Below are 23162 nucleotides of genomic sequence, written 5' to 3'. Positions count from 1 at the left end.
TTTTTAAAAGAAAAACAAAAAAAGAAGGTGTCAGGAGTTTGACGAAGGGGGATGGAAGGATCACCTTGGTTAGAGACATGAGAAGCAAGCACAGGGTTAAGGAGGAAGTGTATCACTGTACTTCAAACTCAATTGTGCTCCAACAACACAATCACACCGTTTGTTCTACTTAAATTCCAGCAAATTGCAGTTGATCTTGTAGTAGACATAGGGGTAGTATTCTTGCTGGCTCAGGTTTAATCCGGGGATGTCCATGGGAGCCTAGAAAGGGAGAAGACATGTTGTTAGAATGGCCTAAAGCAGGGGTAGCCAAACTCGGGCCCTCCAGCTGTGGTGGAACTACCAATTCCATGAGGCATTGCAAGATTCTCACAGCCACCGATATGACTCCGGGAGAGAGATGCATCATGGGATTTGCAGTTTCACCACAGCTGGAGGGACGGAGTTTGGCTACCCCTGGCCTAAAGCAAACTGTTGGGTCTAAAGACATACATGGAATGTTAGGACATGATCCATCTTATGAGCTTTACTAATTCCTTTTACTTCAGATCATTTACTTGGTGTAAATGAAGGTCTAAAGATTCCCGTAGATGTCCCAACCGATGAAAGACTAATCAGGATGGGGCTACAATAATCTAGGTTCAGCAGCTCTCAGTGCTGGTGGCTTTCAGTGCGGAGCGTTTCGTTTTGAAGTAAATTTTCAATCCTAAATTTCTCACAAGTGTCTTTAAATGTAAGACACTCTGAACCCCTTCCACACCTGAAGCCCTAAACATTTTGCATAACCCTTTTAATGAGCCTTTAGCATGTAAAGTATAACTGAACTGGGCCAGTTTATGCACACGCCATTCAATCCTATGGAGCGCTCTGTAATACAAGCTCAAATCCAGGATTAAATCTGCCTAAGAATGAAGGACAGTGCACATCATATAGGCAAGCCTAGCTGGAAATATTTGTACAAGCAGCTGGGTGATCTAGTCAATGATACATCCCTGGATCAGGAATAAGCGAGCAGAAGACATGGAAGAGCAACTGGGGGAACTATGATTTATCTTCCCTCTAACGCAATCTCTGAACTAAAAAACATCTATCTACATTTTTTTTTTTTTTAAATCAAGAATCAACTTTATTGTACATCAAAATGATACAACAATATTAGGAGACAACGTCTCAACAGCATGACATCAGTTTCAACATGTATTTGGGGTAGGGAAGTACAATTGTCACATTGTGCGTAACTACGGTCCTGATAGCCGCGCGTGCCACAATACAACATTAGCCGGAAAAAGAACAGACGAACAGTATTGTTCAATAATGTCAGAGCTCAGGCAATAGAGTGTCAGGCTAGTTTGGGCTTAGCGCGGCCACAGGTATGAGGACAATTGGCATTGGTAAGCAAACCTAGATTAGTTGGCAGGTTCAATCACTCCGTGATTCGTGCATCAGGTGTTTGCTTATATGTGGTATCGATGAGGAGAAGTCAGGCTGAGGGGACAGTGTAGGGTAGAGGGAAAGGCAAGCGGGAGAGAGCTGAGGGTAGTAGAGGCCAGGGGGGCTGGGGGGGAAGTAGCGAGGTTAGGTATCTAGAACGTAGTATTTCGGTCCCCGCTTGGACTTAGGAAGGTGTCGTGGTCATGGCCTGGTGGTAGGCATCGGTGAAAAACATCTATCTACATTTGAATGGCAGACCCTTGTGATCATGCAAAGTTCCTGGAGGCATCCAAGCTGGTCCTCCTTCCTGCCTCATGTATATTCCTATTCACCATTCAGGCAGTCTATCATAGTGCTGGGCCAATAGGGATGTGTGGAAAGTAAGAGGGGAAAAGGCAAGCCACCATAATATTACTATGAGAAGGTCAGAGCTTTTCTACATCCAAATGGGCCGGAATTCAGGCATAGTGGAAGAGACTGCAGGCTCATCTATAGTCCAGTACTAACAGCTTGCACTAAAAGTACAGTTTTCCTTTAAGAATACTGAAACTATAAAAGCTACACACACACACTCACAATGTATCTCTTTTTCAATAATCGATTATAATCGATTATGTCGATTAGTTGTTGCAGCCCTATAACCCAGAGATCCTGTATGTGAAATTCAGAGCGGCAGTCATGAAATCCCCAAGCAGCAGTTTTACTCACATCAATGATGGAAGCCGCGCTGCTGTCCAGGTGCTTGTACAAGTCATACAAGACTTCCCTCAGCTTCTTCATAGTCTTCTTGTTGGGCTGGAGGAGCATGGCTTGGAAGTTTACAGGTAATCCATACCTAGAAGCAGAGGAATGGTTATGTTCCAGGGCTGTTCACTGTCATTGACATATCCTGGAGGTTCTAAGTACCTGAAACCTTCCACCTACTTCAAAAAGAAAAACAAACCACACACTCCTACCATGTTATTCTGATCATATTCACACTTCAGATATTTCTCAATAAAAAAATTACACTGTATTTATCGATTCATATATTCTAAATGTAATAAATGGATTCAATACAACAACAAACACTTTATTTTATTAACACAATACTCTATGTCTCTTGTTTTTCTGCTCGCTTTCTTTTTCTATCCGACACACTGTCTGCAGTTTGCATGTGCTCCCTGTGCTTGCGTGGGTTTCCTCCGGATACTTCGGTTTCCTCCCACACTCCAAAGACATGCTGGTAGGTTAATTGGTCCCTGTCGAATTTTGCCCTAGTATGTGTACATTGATAGGGGCCTTGGATTGTAACCTCCGTGAGGACAGGAACTGATGTGAATGAATAGTATGTAAAGCACTGCGTGAATTGATGGCGTTCTATAAATACCTGAATTAAATAATACATTTAATTATTCTATTGTAATACATAAACCTCAACCAATTAAGAAAACAGTGAGGTTATTTACATGTCACTAAGGCAAGCATGTCTGCTAGGCCTCTTTCAGTTTGTCAGACAGAACTGTACAGAAGCTTAGTTAGTCTATGGGGAGTCGGATTTATAAAGACCTGGATCCATTTACCTCCGAGTCCGTCTAGGTCCCTAATTAAAAAACAATGGATCAGAATTTTGTTTGGAGGACCTGAACAGGACGAATTGGAGATTATCGGATGTAAACGGACACATGTCCACTTACATCCACCTCCCCAAAGACCTAACATGGGTCCTGTTAGTAAATTTTTTTCCTCAATGGCAAGATGGAGGGAAAATAAACTGAATGGACATGGATGTCACAATAGTGATATCTGTTCCATACTGCTCAGATCAGCGGGAGATCTATACACGAACCTGCCCGTTGATCAAAACAGACGCTGCCTGGGTGAAAGGGGCCTTGGGGAGTCGGTGGCCATACTTGCCACTTGTAAAGAGCAGACAGCCTTTAATGCAGCCAACCGTTGCGTGACATGCAGGAAAAGCAGCACCCTACAATGGGGTATGAATGCTTACTCTGTGTGAGTAGGGCATATTACTGGGCACAATTATGTTACATTGCTCAAATACAATGATTGTTTGAAAGTACCGCTGCATTGTGCTACAATGCTAGTTTGCTGCAGTGCATGGTCTCAGAAAAGCTGCAGAAGAGGCCTACTCAACAAGACCAGCAATGCGGCCACTACACAGGTTTTTTACAGATTGTCACATCTTTTTAACTCTTTATAATGCTGTACACCCACATGGTTTGAAAAATGCCTTTAAATACACTTTCCTCCTGGTAGAAATGCTCCTTCCTGCAGTGCCCTATACTGGCGTGGCTGAATGACAGCTACAAATGTCAGTTTTGGCTTCATGCTCTGCCCACCATCGGTGGTCACTCGTTGCTGTCATTTTTTAATTAAAGTGACACTATAGGGTTGATTTACAAACCTTGTAAACACGCCACGAACAAGTATACACCTCTGTAGCGTGTTCCCTCCCAGCATGACCTTTGTAGTGTGTACACACCCAGCAGGTGTGTTGTGCAAAGCCCTGCATGAATTGCAAGGTGATGTTGTGTAAATTAGCTCTATGTTGTGTTGCTTGCGTTGATGAATGCAGGAATGTAAATGCATGAGCTAACCATTTTTGTCTAAACTGTGAAGCAGAATTATATATGCATCATGTGCATGATTTTTCCATATATGGCATTAGTGGAAATATGCTTTTAGAGACTTTTTGGTTGATAAATACGTTTTGCTGTGTAAAAATCACACACATCTAGTGCGTGCGTGTGTTTAGGTTAGTAAATCACCCCCTATGACTCTCACAAATCTTATTTGTGTATCACTCGGCTGTAGATTCTCAAATCATCTCTGAATTGGTGCTGACACTGTCCTTCCTTCTGGAGGGGGGCTACTTTGGTTCCCCATGGTCCCTGTGTGTGTTGTAAAGTAGTCACCACTCCAAGCTCACCCCCATAGACTACAATCTCACACTTAATTTACCAATTTGTATTGAGATATCGGTTGTTGGTGCGTGTCTCAGCCTTCCAGGATCTACTCAAATGAAATATTCGTTTTCAGTGGACTACAGCTGGACTCGGATACATTTTAAAACGAAGTTTCATATAAAATATCATCTGAACTTTCGGTAAAGCCATCAGAGTCTTATAGAATGGCGTTTGAAATGTTTGATTTTGGAATGAATGGAGTTTCTTGAATAAAAACCGATTGTTTGAAAATATTTCTCAAATGAACTAAATTCTGTCAGTTGAAACCGATAGTCTATTTCATCCTGTGAACTGATGGAAGATCCAACAAACAAAAACTAATTTTTCTAATGAAATTCTACTGGTCTATGGCCAGCTTATAATGTCAATGAACTGAGCAGAAGTCATTTGGCTACACTTATGGATATCCAACTTAGAGAAAGCTAGCTGCACTGAACAGACCTGACCCACTTATCAGGGGTGGGCAAACTCCAGCCATTCAGCTGTGGTGAAACTACAAATCCAAATTTGCATCTGCCTTTGGGAGTCATGCCTGTGGCTGTCAGAGTCTTGCAATGCCTAATGGGATTTGTAGTTGTACCACATCTGGAGGGCTGTAAATGGCTGCCCCTCAACTACAGCAAGCAGCATGGAATACCAAAGACACTGTTTTGTTACCTTAACACAGACTCCACAAAGACCCGGAGAGCCTTCACATGAATCCATGCAATGAAAGCTTCACTAAAATTCACTTTCAGCCATCGCACCAGAGGACCCTGGGGGGAAAAACACATATTAAAAGGTCATTTATACACACACATTGATCACAGCTGGCATGAAGTGCAAAGGTTATGGCTACAGAAAACACACAGTGACTAATGCAGTCCCCCCATATTTTCATCTACATGTAGTGCAGAAATGTACAGTATATATATATCTTTTTATTTCACCCAGATACACACTTGAAGGAACCACTATTATGAAACATATTCTATTCTGGTCACTGCATGGGGCTAATCCCTGTAATTACAGTATTTAGTAAATCAATTCCTTCTTACATTACACAGTCCTTGATTTATATTAGAGGTGCACCGAAATAGAAATTTAAAAACAGAAACGAAACCGAAATAGAAAAAATTGTCAGGCCGAAACCGATACCGAAAATTTTTTTATTTAAAAAAAAATAATATTTAATTTATTTATTTTTTATAAACTTTAATTTTTTTTATATTATTTATTCATTTTTTATTATTTTTATTTTTTACTTTCCTTTTAGGGGCTTTGGGGAAATATTGGGGGTTGGACCCCTGATATTTCCCGTTTAAAATAGAAAAAGAGATTGAGGATACAGAGTCCTGTTCATTGATAACATGAGGACAGAGTATGATTACTATAACCACAATCATGAATGGACAGGAGGGGATGTAGCTCACTCCCATTCATTCATAATTGAGGATATAGTACACATACCATGTCCTCAATGATCTACAAACACTCAGCGATCACTGAGTGCTTGTACCGCTCTCCTCCCTGACACGCTGTCACAGGAGGCTGAGTGAGCGGTGCGAGAGGAAAACCCAGCCTCCTGTGACAGCGCTGTCTCCGCCCCCACACCGCTCTGCCCCACTGTGATAGGCAGCCAAGCGGTGTGGGAGGAGAGACACCGGCGGCTCACAGCGCTCTCCTCCCGCAGCGCTCGACAGGCTGTCACTTTCTCTCCTCCCCGCTGGGACACAGAGCAGCGCCCAGCGTGGAGGAAAGAAATCACGGATGCGCCGATGTATCGGCAGGAAAATGGCACTCTCGGCATTTAGCCAAAAGTGCAATTTTCAGACGATATGTTTCGGCGGCCGATATATCGGTGCATTCCTAATTTATATATCTCTCAACATTTACACGGAGACCAAGCTGTCCAGTAAATGCAACTATTGGGTAAGTTGTTATACTGACAGGGATGCCAATAATAGTTAGCGTTTATTTATATGGTTTAAAGCCCTCCTTACACCAGTGCGGCTGTTAATGCGCATAGGCTTCCAATGCACCAGCATCTACACTATTTTTCCCCAGAATCCTTCTGTAAGGTGACTGGTCTGGTCTCCACCACTCCTGTAGTATTCTGCAGGCAGTCTGTAGTGGGTGGAGCCTGCTGGGCCCCTTCCACAGCTCAACTGTCTGCACAGACTATGCACAGTACAGTTATGGCACTGCTAGATTTCATATGCTAATATCTGGATTTGCAAAGGCATTTGTGCACACTAAGTGGATTTTAATCCTTTGCGGATATTCAAGAATATATTTCAACAAAAAGCAGTTGGAGTATAGCCGCCGGGACTCTAAGCTGCCGCCAGATTGCTTCCAGGGGCCGGTGACGAATGCTCCTCCCGACAGCCCCACCATGCTCCTCAGGATCCGCTGCCCCTCCTGCGGGCCTGGGACTGGCATCACAGCTGTCAGCAGGTAGAGAGGAGACAGACTGCCAAAAATCCGTTTTCCAATCTCCTCCCCGCTGAATGGAGCCGGAAGTGACACTGATTGCATTACTTCTGGTTCCTCAGCTGTCATCCAGCTGGAGAAGTAGCTATTTAAGTACGGTATGTACTTGAATAGCTGCTTTGAAGTGTAAAGGTGACACTAAGGGTCTAATAGATCCCTAATGTCACCGCAAATTATATTATTATTATACAGGATTTATATAGCGCCAACAGTTTGCACAATTACAATAGAAGGAAGACATTACAATACAATTCAAGACAAGATGGTAAGGAGGGCCCTGCCCTATCAAGCTTTACTACTTTATTGCTATTACATGGGGGATCTAATAGCAATAAAGTAAAAAATAAAAGTAAAATAAAATGTAACAATACAAAAAAAAAAAGATTTTAAAGTCCCCTGCACTGCGAACATGCGCATACTAATGTAAACACGCATTGGGTGCACCTACGTACAAAAACAATGATTTTGCTACACTTGTTAGGTATCGATGCGTGCACCAAATTGAGAGAAATGATTCTACGGCCAAGATTCACAGTTCACTCTAAACTGATGACCTGTACAGGCCTTTAAACCATCTCCGTGAACAATTTGGGACAATGTGTTGCCTTTTCATGGGCGCACACAATTTTTAAGCCTGGCATGTTGGGTATCTATTTACTCGGCAGAACTTCTTTTTAATCAAAAAAATGGGCATTATCTGGTGTTTTTGTCCACTGTGCAATGTTTACTGAAATTTTGGGTTTGATGAAGAGTTGTGCTAATATCGTGCAATATAAAAAAATTGCAGCTGCGGCCATTTTATTCTGCAGCTATATATAAATATATAGTCCGGGGTATTTTTCGGTTTGATAATAAGTTGTGCTAATATCGCGCAACATAAAAATTTGCAACTGCCACAATTTTGTTCTATAGGGTCCTGGCTTTCAGAAAATATGCAAATTTTGGAGTTGTAAGTAATTGTCAGGCCTAAAATGTGGATTATAACGTGTTCAAAAACCGCAAAAAGTTTCCCGGCAGCGAAAAGGTTAAAGTCCATTTGCAGCTAGTAAGTAGTAATACCATATAGTGCCCAGAATGCAATATTTTTCACTATAGCGTTCTTCTAAATCACGTGTCAAACACAAGGCCCAGGGCCAGAGCCGAACCCGGCCTGCCAGGCCAGTTCATGTTGCCCTCACAGCTTTCCTGCAGCACCCCTCGTCTTTGCCTCCCCTGGTCTCAGAATTCAGCAATCTCCGGCAGCTGACCATTACACAGTAGATACTTTCATAGTCTTACAGATACAACCGGCCCTTTGAGGGCAACCATAATGCTGATGCGGCACACAATGACATTGAGTTCGACACCTCTGCTCTAAATGCTTTGTTCCCCAAACAGGCCCCCATCCCTAAAATACAGAATACATATTGTCCTTACAAACTGCTTCTTCTTATCAGTGGATAGTCGGTTCATTTCCTCCTTGTCGGCCTTCATCTCCTCTTCGTTGTACTGGAAATCGCGGACAACAAACCTGAGATAGAGAAATCTTAGATTCCAGCAATTTAGAATGGGACTCCCTTGTCGTTAATCAGCCCCCAGGATCTTACTTGTTCTCCCTGGCTTTGTGTCGGAAGTCGTCTACTGCTTTCCTGAACAGAGTGACGTTACACAGGTAGCTGTCCTGGTCTTCTGATAACACGCTGTGCGGATACAGGAAGAGATAATATTTCAGAAGAGAACTGACTTCACAGATCAGAGACATCGCTTGTCCAGAGGTCCCAGGCAGCAAATAAACGGGTCAAACTTTCAAGCAAATGCTCTAACTGCTGAACTCCCTGGAAACCGCTCAATCCAGAGCTGAAATCACATATATGTGGACTATTGTAATTGTGTTCAGACAGCATAGTGATTCAGGCGCCCCTGCCAGACAGCATAGTGATTCAGGCGCCCCTGCCAGACAGCATAGTGATTAAGGTGCCCCTGCCAGACAGCATAGTGATTCAGGCACCCCTGCCAGACAGCATAGTGATTCAGGTATTCCTGCCAGACAGCATAGTGATTCAGGCATCCCTGCCAGACAGCATAGTGATTTAGGCACCCCTGCCAGACAGCATAGTGATTCAGGCATTCCTGCCAGACAGCATAGTGATTCAGGCGCCCCTGCCAGACAGCATAGTGATTCAGGCGCCCCTGCCAGACAGCATAGTGATTCAGGCGCCCCTGCCAGACAGCATAGTGATTAAGGTGCCCCTGCCAGACAGAAGAGTGATTCAGGTATTCCTGCCAGACAGCATAGTGATTCAGGCATCCCTGCCAGACAGCATAGTGATTCAGGCATCCCTGCCAGACAGCATAGCCTGGCCAATGACCTCACTGTGCACTTAAAATATTAAATCACCAACCTGCCCCCAGCCTGTGACTGGATTATGAATGAGAAACAGCTCGGATAATGGCATCAATCTGCTCACTGTCCAAGTATATTCAGACTGTTGACTGACAGCAGCATGCAAAGCATAAGGGATCTTATTGGCTCATACTGTTGTCCTTCCCTCTACCAGCATAGCGCTGATGGGATGATATAAGGACATTTTTTAATTTTTTTTGTTATACAACTAATGTATAATTAAATCAATAAATACAGTATGTGGGACTTCTAGATCTGCTTGGAGTTCAGCTTAGTGATTGGTGGACATCCGTGGGAATCACGCTGTCTGTGTCCCGCCCCTACACTTGAGAATTAGGACATACATTTTTCTCTAGTTATACATCTTGAAGAAATCTGCCAATTTATTACCAAATGTAATTTCCACCCACCTGCTGGAACGAGGGACGACCATCTCCGCTAGAGTTTCATATTGCTTAACCCAGTCATTGTAACTAAGCCTGGAAAACACAGTCCATATACATCACATACACATGACAACATGTCTTCAGCTTAAAGATAAGTAATCATACCCAATGATGTGAGCTGTGAATCGGGTTCTGACAACAACTTACAGCTCGCAGGTGCCCTTTCATCTTGAACATCAGTTGAGCCCTGGCACCTGTGTACCTCTACGAGACCCTAAAGCTGGTCATACACCTATAGATGATCTGCAGACTTTCTATGGTCAGATGGAAAAAGTGCAACGGATTACTCCATCTACGCTAAACTGTGTGGAGGGAGGAAACTCCAGCTGGACCAAGCTTCAGTATCTTGTTAGTCGGCCCCGCTGGCTCTCAAAATACCTGAACAATCTGATTGGATGCAGGCATTGTTCAGGTGTTTCAAGAGCCAGTGGGGCCGACTAACAAGATATGAAGCTTGGTCCATTGGGAGTTTCCTCCATCCACACAGTTTAGCGTAGATGGAGGAATCTCCATCTGACCATAGAAAGTCTGCAGAAACTCTATAGGTGTATGACCTGCTTAATGGAGCATTGGTTGCATTTCTGCAATGCACCTATTGATTCAGTAATGATACCAAGTAATAACTGGACCGGTTCACCTTATAGCATTGGGCTAAAGGCATGGTATTCGTGCATTTAGCGCATGCTAAACTGCGCAGCGCTACATTTTGTTTAAAAAAAATCTGTTAATTTTTTTATTCACTATAAAATGCTTTTCTCTGTGTTCATTGAGCTCTAAATCTTGACCAGTGGGTTATACTGCTACCTGCCGGAGTATGATGCTAGGCAAAAAACCCCAAAAGGACAGCCTAGGGGTGGCCCCTGCTGGTGGTCAACCCATTTGCTAACACGCCTACAGTTTTTGGCCTAGCGTCAAGGAGTTAGGACCTAGATTCTCTCTAGGGTCTATATAAGCCAGTGGTCAAGATCTAGCAATCTTCGCTGTGTCCTTCAATGAACATTAGCGGAATTAGTAAATACATTATTTTTTTCACTACAGTGCACCACAATGCACACTACTGTGCCCCCCGGGGAGGTGCGTTGGTGTGCCATTCAGGATGGGGAGTAAATAAAGATTTATTCAGGGCTAAATTAGAGATTAGAGGTGTGCACACTATATGGCGCATGTATCATATACAATGTACACAGAAAATAAACTAATCACTGGGGGAGAAAGGAACATTTTTTTTTGCTGGAAGAGATTTTGCAGATTCGGGTGAAGACATGCAAATAATTCCTTTATGCCCACTGTACATCCAGAACTGCTGGTGTTTAGTACAGATGCAGCCTAATAATATATCCATATATTCCAAACAGCTTGTTAAGGGTTGATGACCGTCATCAGTGCAATACAGAACAATGATGGCTTCTAAAGTGTAAGGCTTGGGGAGCATTGAAAACGTATGGGTGGGCTAAGGAACCACCAAGCCCTCCACTAAGCCAGCTTGAAGCACAGTAGAGCCTTTTTAGTACAAAAGGAATCTACATATCTCATATCACATTTTCCAAAAATAAAATAGTGTGTGGGCTGTCTCCGCCCACACACTGCTCTGCCAGACTGTGATAGGAGGCCGAGCGGTGTGGGAGGTGAGACGCCGGCCGCTTACAGCGCTCTCCTCTCGCAGCGCTCGACCGGCTGTCACATATATGTTTCGGCGGCCGATATATCGGTGCATCCCTAGTTTTTAGGTATTAAAGATACTAATAACAAACTAGGACCTCTCATCTTCTACATCCAAGCCCTCGTGTGTGTGTGAACATAAGAGCAGCCTAGAGGGAATTCTTACCCTTTCAACCCTTCCTTGGTCTTATGCCCTAATGGTGCCATGTTTACCCACCTTACTCCTCTACGTTTAAAAACTCTTGCACTTACTTAGGTACGACCACCAGAAGAGTGATCAGGTATTCGGATTCCAGCACAAAGTCATCTTTCTTTACAATCTCTGCCACGCTTCTGGTGATTAAACTTCCACTAAATAAGGAGAAATGAAGAACAGAAAACTTATATTAGGTCTGGATTTGCCAACATGATCTTTTATTAGACAAAGCAATTCTGGATCATTTTTCAGATTCCCAGCCTGTAGATTGGGACTCATTTCCTTCCCAAATACCACAATGAAGGTGACAGTGGCATTCTTTGATTGCTTTTTTTTGGTTGACTTACTCTTAATATCTGCCGAGTTTACTGATAAATGGAATCACCATATCCATTTATAAATAAAATTATGAATCTCTTTTGAAGTCTTTTTCAGTAGCAATGTGTTTACAGATATACGTGAAGGTTTCAGGCTGCCCATAGACATCAGATTGGGGGTCCAATCAGAATTAGGGTTGAGGTCAAATTCTGACCTAACTCTGTCCAAACCTGAGATTCTCCAGATCCAGAAGGAAGCATCTGCTGCTGCTGTCCAAACACCTGTGGCTGGGGAATGCCCCGTCCGCAGTTGCACGTAAGCAAAGGGGTGGGATTTTGTGATGTCATTGACCCTATATGGCCACATGGATATATATGGCCAATGACAGAATACAATAGCCCGGCATGGGAATTCAAGCATTCAGCCAGTTGGAGCAAAACAAGAAAAAAAATGAAAAAAAGTGTATGGCCAGCTTAAGAAACTCCATGTATGTGTTATAAGTTGAATTGTGTGCTGCCTTGTTATATTTCCTATATTTATCTCACCCAGTATCATCCAGCTACTGTAGCCATTAAAGAGCCCAATGTTGGGGTATCATTCTTCCCTGATGCATTCTCTATAATGTAGAATTAACTGCCGAGTCAGTTCAGACAGAGTGACACTTACAGCTTTGTGGAAGGGGCAGGGGCTATAGCAGGGGTAGGCAAACCCCAGTCTTCCAGGGGTAGCGCAACTACAAATCGCATGAGGCATTGCAAGACTCTGACAACCACAGACATGACTCCTAGAGGCAGATCCATGATGGGAGTTGTAGTTTCACCACACCTAGAGAGCTGGACTTTGCCTACCCCTGCCCTTTCCACAAAGCTATAGGTGTCACTCTGTCTCAGACGAACTCTGCAGTTAATTCTACATTAGAGAGAATCCATCAGGTAAGAATGATACTCCAATGCTGGTCTCTGTAATGGCCGCAGTAGCTGGATGATACTGGGCGAGATACTGTAAATATAACAAGATGGCACACAATTCAGCTTGTGGGCAACCACACAGTTGCGACACATTTTTGGTTGCATCTGACCTTGAAAAAGCATCTGCTTACATCTGGACTGTGTATGATATTGACCACCACTGGAATAAATGCAGTCATTACACATCCTGAAAACCATCAATATAAATAGGATAGAGGAAGTCTGGACTTCACATTAGAAAAGATCCCGGCGCCTTGGTGATTCACCTGCTCCGATGCTATTTTCTGGAAATGTTACACGTGACAATGGGATGTCAAATTATACATAACATACATCATGGTGTGAAACTCCGGATATCTACTTGGAGTTATTCATTGCATTACAAGAGCAAATGTACAAGAACGATGGCAGGACACCTCACCAGATGAATATGGCAAATCAGAGAATGTAACACGCCACCTGTAACATTCACATAGATGGAGTAAAACTGCACTTTTCTATAACCCGTGAACACTCTTCGCGTGGACTGGACGCTGCACACTCTACACACATTCACCAACATCTGTAGGCATTTCCAATGACCCTATGACTGCTGCTTCAAACCTGCCAAACTGTACTTTCATTTACAGATGAGCTGTAACCCAGAGCAGCCACGCAAAAGTTGATGAAAATCAAAATGAGAAGTCTTACGCGTTTTTTCTTTCCAGATTTTGAAGATTGCCTTTCAGATTATTGTAGGCAGAAGCTCGTGCTTTCAGATCATTGTCAATCTGTGTAACACCCTATATGAAAAGCACAAAACATCTTATATCCGTAGATTAATATATACTGTATACACATACATACATACATACATTATATACGTTTATATGTTTAATATACAACGAAAAATACGAATAAAAGTAAAATCATCTATCAAGGAAGGGGAGTGTAGGGTGTTGAGGTTCAACGCCTAAGGGAAGCGCATACTGGAATGGAATTCTCCGCCTAAACCCCCTTACCCTTTCCTAGTTGTTGCATTCCACTGTATGCCATTCTGGTTACAGAGGAAGAAGGGTGATTTGAAGCATTGAAAAGCACTGACTGAACCCTAAAATACTCTAACACTATGGCTGCTTCGCTGCAACACTAGCACAAGTGTCGCTGTTTTTAGCCTTCACATTTGAAATGTTGGGCAGGGATGCTAAACATTTATATGTGATCAAATGCATGTATGGCTAAATTAGGTTCACTCTCGAAAGCTTGTCTTTTATATATTTTGTTAACACACACACTTTTTGTTTTGCATTACCTTTTAGTCACACTTTCAATATACCCAGTTAATATATGGCAAATTCCTGCACTCCTCATGTGATGTTCAATACAATGGGCTCAATTGTTTAACAGAAAAGTGCAGCGTTTGACTGGCCATCAGACTGTGACCCTCATAGGACTGAAATACACACAGATGCCAAACAAGCTCCTTTTCTATGACAGCATTTTTCCTCACCCCCGGCTAGAGAAAATGACATTTAAATTTGAGTAATAACTACATTCGAGTCTCACTTTAGCTATTATTTCAGCAATGTTCTTCAGCGATTGCTTAATTGGGTACTTTGCCATGTCCCACTGGAACCTTGTGACGTACGTGACTAAGTCCACTGAAAAACAAAGAGGAGACAGCATGATGGACAGTGTGGCATGGACATGTGCTGCTGATTCATACACATCAGACGTGTCACAGGGATGCACATTCTTCCTAGTTTACAGACAGACATTCTATCAAGACACATATACTGTGCTATATACTGTACGCTCTACAATAAAGGAGTATTCATTATGATGCTACTATGCTGAGAGAGGTCTTTACTGTATAATGACAGTTATTTGACTGCTCCTTCCACAGATAGGTAGCATAACCTATTATTTCAGACATTTCTTCGGGTTGATTGAAGTCAACCATTCTACCGTCAATGCATCTTACCATTCTCTTTTTTTTTTTTTTTACTTCTGAGGGAAGAACCACAAAACAACCGCTAACTGCCTTCAAAAAGAAAAATAAAACAATAAAAACTTCCAGAGGTGAAGCTATCAGAGGTTGTGTTGGAAGGTATTTTCCTACACCTAGATCATATCTTGTATGGTATTTCCATTAAAAGACACCAGAGTCAGCTTCTCCCAGCCTAGAATGGCTAACAAATAGGCCTGAAATGGCTCACAAAAGAGAGACCACTGATATGTCCGCTGAGTTAGTGCACTTTGACAGATGTCAGTTTGTGATTCTAGCAAGGAAGACCTATCTCTCAACACCCATCAATAACCAAACTCAGGGCTAAACTACACTGGTGATTTGCAGTGGCAGATAGTCTGAGAATGTAGTGCTCAGCTTATGTCAGGTTTTCATAGCCGTTTGTAACTACATCACTATTTGCCTTCACAAAAACTCTAAGAAGAAGTGGAATTTTGCAGATGCATCAGGTCACTGCTACATAATTGCTCATGGGCATGTATCCGGTGCACGCAGACCTGCACATTGAGCAGACTGGGCAACAGTCATCTCATATCTACTCGAAATATATCCTTAGGCTTGCCATAAAAGAAGCAATTAAAAAGGAAGCAATCCCTTGGTTTAACCCTTTCGCTGCCAAGCCCTCCGAAACATTTTTCAATTCAGCTGGCCACGCCATTTTTGCAATTTTTCCCATTGATTTGATTTTCAACTGCTGCGTTGCTAGCGTTTGTAAAATACCCCCCAAACCATATATAGTTACATAGTATTTGAGGTTGAATAAAGACATTAGTCCATCAAGTCCAACCTATTAGGATCTCATTCTAGGAGTACCTGTACCCCTGTATATTGCGGTCCCTTAAGAAATCGTCCAAAAGTTTCTTGAACAATTCCACATTCTTTGCTGAAATCACTGTCTGTGGCAGTGAGTTCCAGACCCTAACTGATCTTACTGTGAAGAACCCCCTTCGCCCCTTGTGCTGGAATTTTTTTTCCACCAATTTTAGGTGGTGGCCTCTAGTTTTTGTAACGGAGTTAATTTTAAACAGTTTATCGCTAATGTTGCTACCACCATTGAACATCTTGTACATGGAAATCATATCCCCCCTTAATCTCCTCACCTCTAATGTGAACATGTTTAAATTTAGTAGCCTTGTCTCGTAGCTCTGGTCCTCCATACCCCTAATTAGTTTGGTTGCCCTCCGCTGGACTTTTTCCAACTCAAGGACATCTTTTCTTAGTACTGGTGACCAGAACTGGACCGCGTACTCCAGATGAGGTCGAACCAATGATCTATAAAGTGGCAAAATTATAGACTTGTCCCTGCAATACATCCCCTTTTTAATACGGGACAAGACCCTGCTAGCTTTGTTTACAGCAGCCTGGCACTGCAAACTACCTTTCAGTTTGTGGAATATATTTTCTGAAAGCGCAGGCCCAGTAGAATAAAAAAATGGTGATACTAAATTTGTAGGCCTTGCGATAATTGCGCAATTGTTTCTCAAATTAATATTAAACCGATAAAAATACACAATTCAATTGATAAAACACACTAAAATCAGTATCGGCGCACAAAAAAAAATATTTTATGACTAAATCTAAAAGATAAAACTGTATTGAGTTAATAAACAACCAATATTTGCAAATTTGTAATTGCGCCTTTTTGCGAAAAGGTAAAAAAATGAAGGTACGCAAAACTGTAAAAAAGCGACTTGTGTTAAAAATTGTTCTTACGCTGTGTTGGTGTTTTTGTTGTGATAAAATGATACAGGCGTATATTTAATTGCAACACAAGGTATCACAACGCACGGCAATGCGTCACAAAGCTTTGCCATGCGCTGCCACTGTTAATTTAATGTTTTTTTTAAAAGAAAAAAAATTAAAAAAATCATGCACTGTGATGCGTTCTAACAACGCACTGCAGCGCATGTGCATGGCGTACACCTCAATTTTTACATTTTCCATTTATTTTTTAATAATTTTTTTTTTTACTGTTGGGGGGGGGGCTGCGGTGAAATATTTGGGGTCTAAACAGACCACTGACATTTCACTTTTGAAATAGAAAAAGAAGTTGAGAACATAAGTCCTCAATTTCTTTTTCTGCAGCCCCAGCACTCAATGAATGGGAAGCACTCAGTACAGAGACTTCCCATTCATTCAGAAACCGATGATAGCAAAATATTTTTACTATCACCAGTTTATGAATGGGGAGGAGCCTCTGTAGTGAGTGCTAGTCCCCATTCATAAAGATGTAAATCACAGCTTGTTCATTCATAACTGGGGACACATAGTACTATGTGTCCCCAGTTATTTACAAACACCGGAGTGATCAGACGATCACTCCGGTGTTTGCTGTAAACAGAAGGATCGTTAAATATCAATGATATTTATTGATCCCCCGCTCGGCCACGCTACACAGAGCCGCTGTCATCCGAAAACTGACAGGATGACAGCGGCTCCGATCAGAACACCGCTCGGCCATCCTGGATGGTGGCCAGCCGCCCTCACTCCCCCGCCGGCCAATTTTCATCGGATCCCCGCTGCCACAGACCCTACAATTGGTAGGCGGCAGCAAAAGGGTTAATGTATTAGTTGTGATGGTCTGGCAGCTTCTTCTATCCAAGAAAGCAATAATTATTGCCTTGGAGGCCTCTTAACGTCACAAAGGGAGATAGTCCGTCTTGTTTTAAAACGTTACTGCACAATGGCCCAGGCCTTTCATCTGCAAGACACCACTGTCAGAGCGATTTGGGGATTGGGTTGGATCTCTATGCTCACTTGATTAGTGGGAGGATGGTCAGAATTTCGCCATCTCCCATTCTAAAGGTACTGGATATGTTAATCTGTGGCCTGCCCCTACCTTAAAAAGTGTGAAGAATAAGGCCCAGTACAAGTAAAGAAATGTAAAATATTACCCTTTGATTCCCAATTGCTTTAAACGTTTCAAATTTGTAAACATGATTTTTTTTTTTTTTTTTTTTAAAAAAAAAAAAAAAAAGTTTAAAAAAATTTTTTTTTTTTTTTTTAAAGAAAAATAAAAGCAGTTTAAAATAGAAAGGAACAAGGTACCTCCACTGGCCAGCAGGTTTTCTTGCACCTTGTCTCTGCTGTCTTCCAACACATCAGCCATGTACTGTGCCACCTTCTTCACCGTCCTAAAAGACAAAAACAGTGTTAGTGATTGGCTAGAGCACCGGACGCAGGTTGTGAAACTGCATGTTGCTGAAATCATTAGCTTTAAAAATATATATCGCTCAATCCCCAAAGTCGGACAACACCGACCAAACCAGTCACATCGATCAGATGCAGGCTCCAAGCATAAGGGCTGGCATAACAAAATCCAGACATTCCAACGTAGAGCCGCACATCCAAATCCGATTTATTGAAGTCCATGCCATCCAAGTACACAGCAATATCACCCCACACCGATCCTATAGCCTCTGCATTTTGCTGAAGCCAGTCATGTTCATTGATAAAGCATCCTGTGCTCCAAAATATACGTATGCTGCCACGGATGATTGCCTTCAGTGATTTGCCTGGCTACCAGTATCTGAGCCCCTGACCTGAAACATGTCAGCAGTATTGACTTTACTTGTTGCCTAAGTATTCCAGGTCTGTGACTCAAAGTATGCAAGCCAGGGAACCATAATTTCACAAGATCAGTAAGTCTCCAGATTGCCTTTAAAGGGTTTCTCTGCAAATGATTTGCAGCCAAAGAATGAGGCATTGCTGACCATAACAACTAACAGGACAAGATTTCCCTTTCCAAGCAGTAAAACAAAAGCTGGAAGGTGACTGTAAGTCATTAATCAAGCTCTGTAAATGGGCAGCAATGAACACTAGCCAATCCAGACCTTTAGGATCCTGGTGGCTTCCCAGGCAAAGAGCTAACCTGGTTCTGTGGGCTATAGCAAGGTAACACATGTAACAGAGGGGTTCTCACATATATAAGTAGGTTGAGGTGGTAGATGGGAAACATCTATTCTGGTACTCCTTTGCAGCACAGCCACACACAACTTTGATTCCAAGAGTAATAGCAGAATCTGACACAAGAGAACATTATAAGCCTGTGCACTACCTAGGATGGGCAAAGAAACAGGTTATGATAAAGCCGTCCCCAACCTCCTTTACTATACGTACCATCCCTTTGTTCTCAGCCCTCTGCTGGGAATGAGGAGAAGCCATGCTGGGAATGAGGAGAAGCCAAGTATAGGATCCAAGCTGATCCTAGGTCAGAGCTTGTACAGGGCCAATGACTCTACAGCTCTTCGTATGACTGTGCTGGTGCCTGAGCAGTCTATTGTAAATGACCAGCAGAGTCACATGGGAGGAAGGGGAGCGAGTCGCATGATTGCCTAAACCTGGAAGTACCAGATATTTCTCTTTGCTTTTCCATGGAGAACTGAGTGGCTGGGAGCGAAGGAAAAATGAATATAAGCTGCTGCTAGGGCCACCATTAAAGGGGTCCTGCTGCATCATCTTGCACAGGTAAAACGCAGGTGTATGTACTACAGGGGGGGTTACTAATATAATTAGGGACGTCAAAGGGAGTCCCACTGCAGCAACAAGGTAAAGGAAACAACCGATGTGGGGACCCTAGGGAAGGAAGAGAAAGGTTTGGGGATAAATCAAGCATTTAAAACGTGTTTAAAAGATGACTTAAAGACCCCCAGTGAATGTAAGACCCCTTGTAATAGCTGGGGAGGCTGGGAAGCAGTGACACAGAGATTCCACTACTAGAGATAGAAAGTGCCGATGATTCAGTTTGTCATCTAATACATAGATAATTTAGTTTCCTGAGCTTTTCCTATCCCTTCCTACTCACCTGCTCACTCCAAATCACACACAGACAACACATTCCTATCTTGTATGCTGAATATCTTGCAGCAAAGGCATGCCGATATAATGACAAACCACCAGAACTGACAGACGTACCCCTGCCACTGTGACAACAGAGTGTGTGATGGAGTCATTATGGATGGAGATACATGTGGGGTGTGCATACTGCGAAGGTAAATATTGGAGTTTAATACAGTCCCCCACTGTCAGTAAGGAGGAAGATCGTTGTGTATAGATGTCACCAGCACTCCAAATATGACAGTATACGTCAACGTTTTAGTGAATCTTTGTTTTTTATTTTTTTGAAGTCACTCAAGTGGGATCAATCGCTTTCGGGGCCGCACAGGGTCCCCTTCATCAGGCTTAAAGTGAACAGGCTAAAGGTTCACTTTACGAAGATTCACTAAAACGTTGACGTATACTGTCATATTTTGAGTGCTGGTGACATCTATACACAACGATTGTACTTGATACGGCGCCATCCGTAGTCATTGCGAGCACCCATTTTTTCATATAGGAAGTCCGGTAAGGTGTGCTACAGGTCCTTGGACATTAGTAAGGAGGAAGAGACTCGGCTCCTTACACAGATATAAAATGCTGCAAAACCTGGGACACGGGTAATGGGAGATTTAACTACCCTGAAGCTGACTGGTGTAATGACACTACTGGAGCAGTAATAAGGGGGCATTTATAAACTTATTACAAGACAATTTAAATGGTACAGACGATAGAATGCCCATCTCAAAATGATCCTCTGCTGGACCCGATAATCTGAAATAATGCGATTACAAATATCCATATAAAATAATATGTGGGTAGCAGTGACCAAAACAGGATTCCATTTAAATTAAAGTGATATTAAAAGTCAAAATGTATTTAAGCTGATTAAATGACTTACAATGGATGCTGCTCCTTGATGTTTAAAAGTTTTAAATTCCTGCAGAATCAGCTGATCCCCTGAGCACTGGCCCTGATATCCTGTTGTAGGGTGGCTGCTTTCCCTTTGCAGGGTCCTATGGAGCCCCCCTTATGTGTACGTCTCCTCAAACACAGCAAGGTAAGACATTTCCCTGCTTCCTGCCCCTGCTCTTCCCCACACCAAGCCAGTAGATGGACAGCAAGTTCAGGGAAGTCAAGCTGAGAGAGATGGAGCCAGAAACATGATAAGTGAGAACATGTGTCCGGATTTTATTGTTGTCTGTGTGTCATGATGAGAGTTTTGGATAAAGCTAGAAAGGGTTCCAACTTCTGTCAAGTGTTAAAGCTGAACCCTGGGCACAAAAAAACAGTGTTTAAGCAGTTACAGATTCCATTCCCTAAAAAGCCACCGCATCATGATGGCCTTCTTCTATATTAGGCAAATCTTCTGGTTGGCATGCCGATGGGGGTGCAAACATTGCAGTTTTGGGCTACTCGGATATAAGCGCTTTAGGTTTCACAGACCTCCGCCTCCCTCTCCTACTGACCATTCACAACACAAACCCTGGTGCTGTGGATTTTGAATGGTCAAAAGAAGAACAAGGAGGAGACAGGATTTCAGACTACAGAGCAAAACAGTAAGACCATGGCAGTAATGTGTCTCAGGTGTTCATGTTCTGTAGAGATATCTGTAGGCTGCCATTGCTGCCTTCTTCTGAAAATGCTTCTTACCTGACTGTCTCTGTTTTCACCATTTCCTGAGTCTCTGACCCAGAAAAATGTTGCATCAAGTAAGGTCAGAGTGACATCAGCATTCTTACTCTGTGTACTTGTTCTCAGTCAGTAAGTGAAGATGTCTGTGAAGGTTCTCATTCATCCAGGTCATGGTATATGTGTAAAAAATAAGTCAAGATAACTGGACTTTCTGTATTTTTCTTGAAGACGTTTCACTGGTCATCCAACCAGCTTTCTCAATTCAGAATTACTTGCACAAAAAATTATCTGGGAATAAATATGGTGAATGTCGCTCCAATCCACATAATGTTAGTCAAAACCAGGTGTTGATTGCATAATTGGAGCTAGGCATTAAAAGCCCGCCCAGAGAGAGGTGGCGACTAACAGATTATGTGATTGGAGCAACATTCACCATATTTATTCCCAGATAATTTTTGTACAAGTCATTCTGAATTGAGAAAGCTGGTCGGATGACCAGTGAAACGTCTTCAAGAAAAATACAGCAAGTCCAGTTGCCTTCACTTATTTTTTTTACAGATAGTAACTGAAGATGCTCTATCAGCATGGCAGCCAGGGAACTAGCATTCATCAGAAACAGAAGTAATGGCAGACTCCATATTTTATGTACAGGTTTTCTTTCCGTGTGCAATCTGCCAGAATCTCACTGAGACTCTGCGACACCCACTCTGTGTGCAGGAGTCATGGCATTCTAGTTGAAGAAAGTATTTTAACCCTTACCCTTCCACAAACGTATCAAGCTTAGCCAGTTCATCGGATAATCCCACTAGAACATCAAGAGTGCCAACCTGGAGATAAAAGGAAGCAGATTTTTTTATTTTGCAATCATCATATGTAATATTTGATATGATTTTATATTTTATCAACTTGTGTGTTATATGAGAATGTTAATCAATGATTATTAACTGTATGATACACAAATTATATCATCCCGTGTTAACACGCATCATTATACAAGCTTTTTACCAGACGAGACACAATATCATTCGCTTCCATCTAAGCCCTCGTTCACACCTGAACGTTTTGTAGCGCGTTCTACGCTCGACGAACGCTCTACAAAACGCTCAAACATCTAAATCCCATTGTATTCAATGGGTCTGGTTCACACCTTGGCGTATTTCAGCCCGTCCCTAACGCGCTACAAAACGGCCCACGCCTGAAAAGGTACAGGTACTACTTTGGGCCGTTTTTGTTGCGCGTTTCCATTGGGATACAGCCAAGTAGCCCTCGGAAACGGATCGCGGTAAAAAAAACACGCGACGGACGCGCTTATGCAATATGCCTAGGTGTGAACCAGGGCTAATAGTTATGGACTACCATTGTTTAGGTGTAGTTTTATTTATGGCTTTTTATGCTAGCCCTGGAGAAGGGGGAAGACTTGTCCCCTGAAACACCCTGGAGGTATTTTAGGACTATAACCAGGTCTCTATACACTGTTCTCTGTGCTTCACTACACATTAACCTCCTTAAAGAAAAAGCACTACCACACACCTAATAGATTATTTCCAGGAAGGAACTTGTCACCTAAATGAAAACATAGATTTGTAAACCTGTTCAGCCACATACGTGATTCTCAAACCGTTGCTATACCGGGTAGAACGGCAACAACACTATGCAGTACTGCGCCTTCCTGTGTCGCTTGCTTCCTCTCTGCACTGTAGAGCGTCACAGACTTCTATGGGGGTTCGCCTACCTCCATCTCCCACCCGGGAGGTGAGTTCCACATTCTTTTTGGAGGCTCTACTGCACAGATGCTGCCAGCAGAGCGAACTTCAGCAAAGGGGACCCAGGCATCGGATCTCAGTAAATATCTACTGTATCTGTGG

The 23162-nt window shown here is 42.6% G+C and overlaps 1 protein-coding gene across 1 annotated transcript in view; it reads right to left on the bottom strand.

Moving 5' to 3' along the window:
• ATP6V1C1 (ATPase H+ transporting V1 subunit C1) overlaps positions 1–23162 on the bottom strand; it is a 24727-nt gene continuing 1565 nt past the window's right edge. Inside the window, exons 2-12 of the mRNA XM_018559395.1 lie at positions 22057–22124; positions 17896–17981; positions 14385–14479; positions 13530–13621; positions 11610–11708; positions 9663–9731; positions 8456–8548; positions 8286–8379; positions 5055–5152; positions 2140–2266; positions 1–261 (exon numbers count right to left, since the gene is read on the bottom strand). Of these exons, the coding sequence (XP_018414897.1) occupies positions 166–261; positions 2140–2266; positions 5055–5152; positions 8286–8379; positions 8456–8548; positions 9663–9731; positions 11610–11708; positions 13530–13621; positions 14385–14479; positions 17896–17981; positions 22057–22124 (1017 nt within the window). The 3' untranslated portion in view covers positions 1–165. The remainder of the gene's footprint in view (positions 262–2139; positions 2267–5054; positions 5153–8285; positions 8380–8455; positions 8549–9662; positions 9732–11609; positions 11709–13529; positions 13622–14384; positions 14480–17895; positions 17982–22056; positions 22125–23162) is intronic.

The sequence above is a fragment of the Nanorana parkeri genome, unplaced genomic scaffold (assembly GCF_000935625.1).
Source record: "Nanorana parkeri isolate BGI_ZX_2015 unplaced genomic scaffold, ASM93562v1 scaffold16, whole genome shotgun sequence".
In the NCBI taxonomy this organism is placed as follows: domain Eukaryota; kingdom Metazoa; phylum Chordata; class Amphibia; order Anura; family Dicroglossidae; genus Nanorana; species Nanorana parkeri.
Note: the sequence above shows the minus strand (reverse complement) of the source record. Positions and strands in the feature narration are given on the sequence as shown.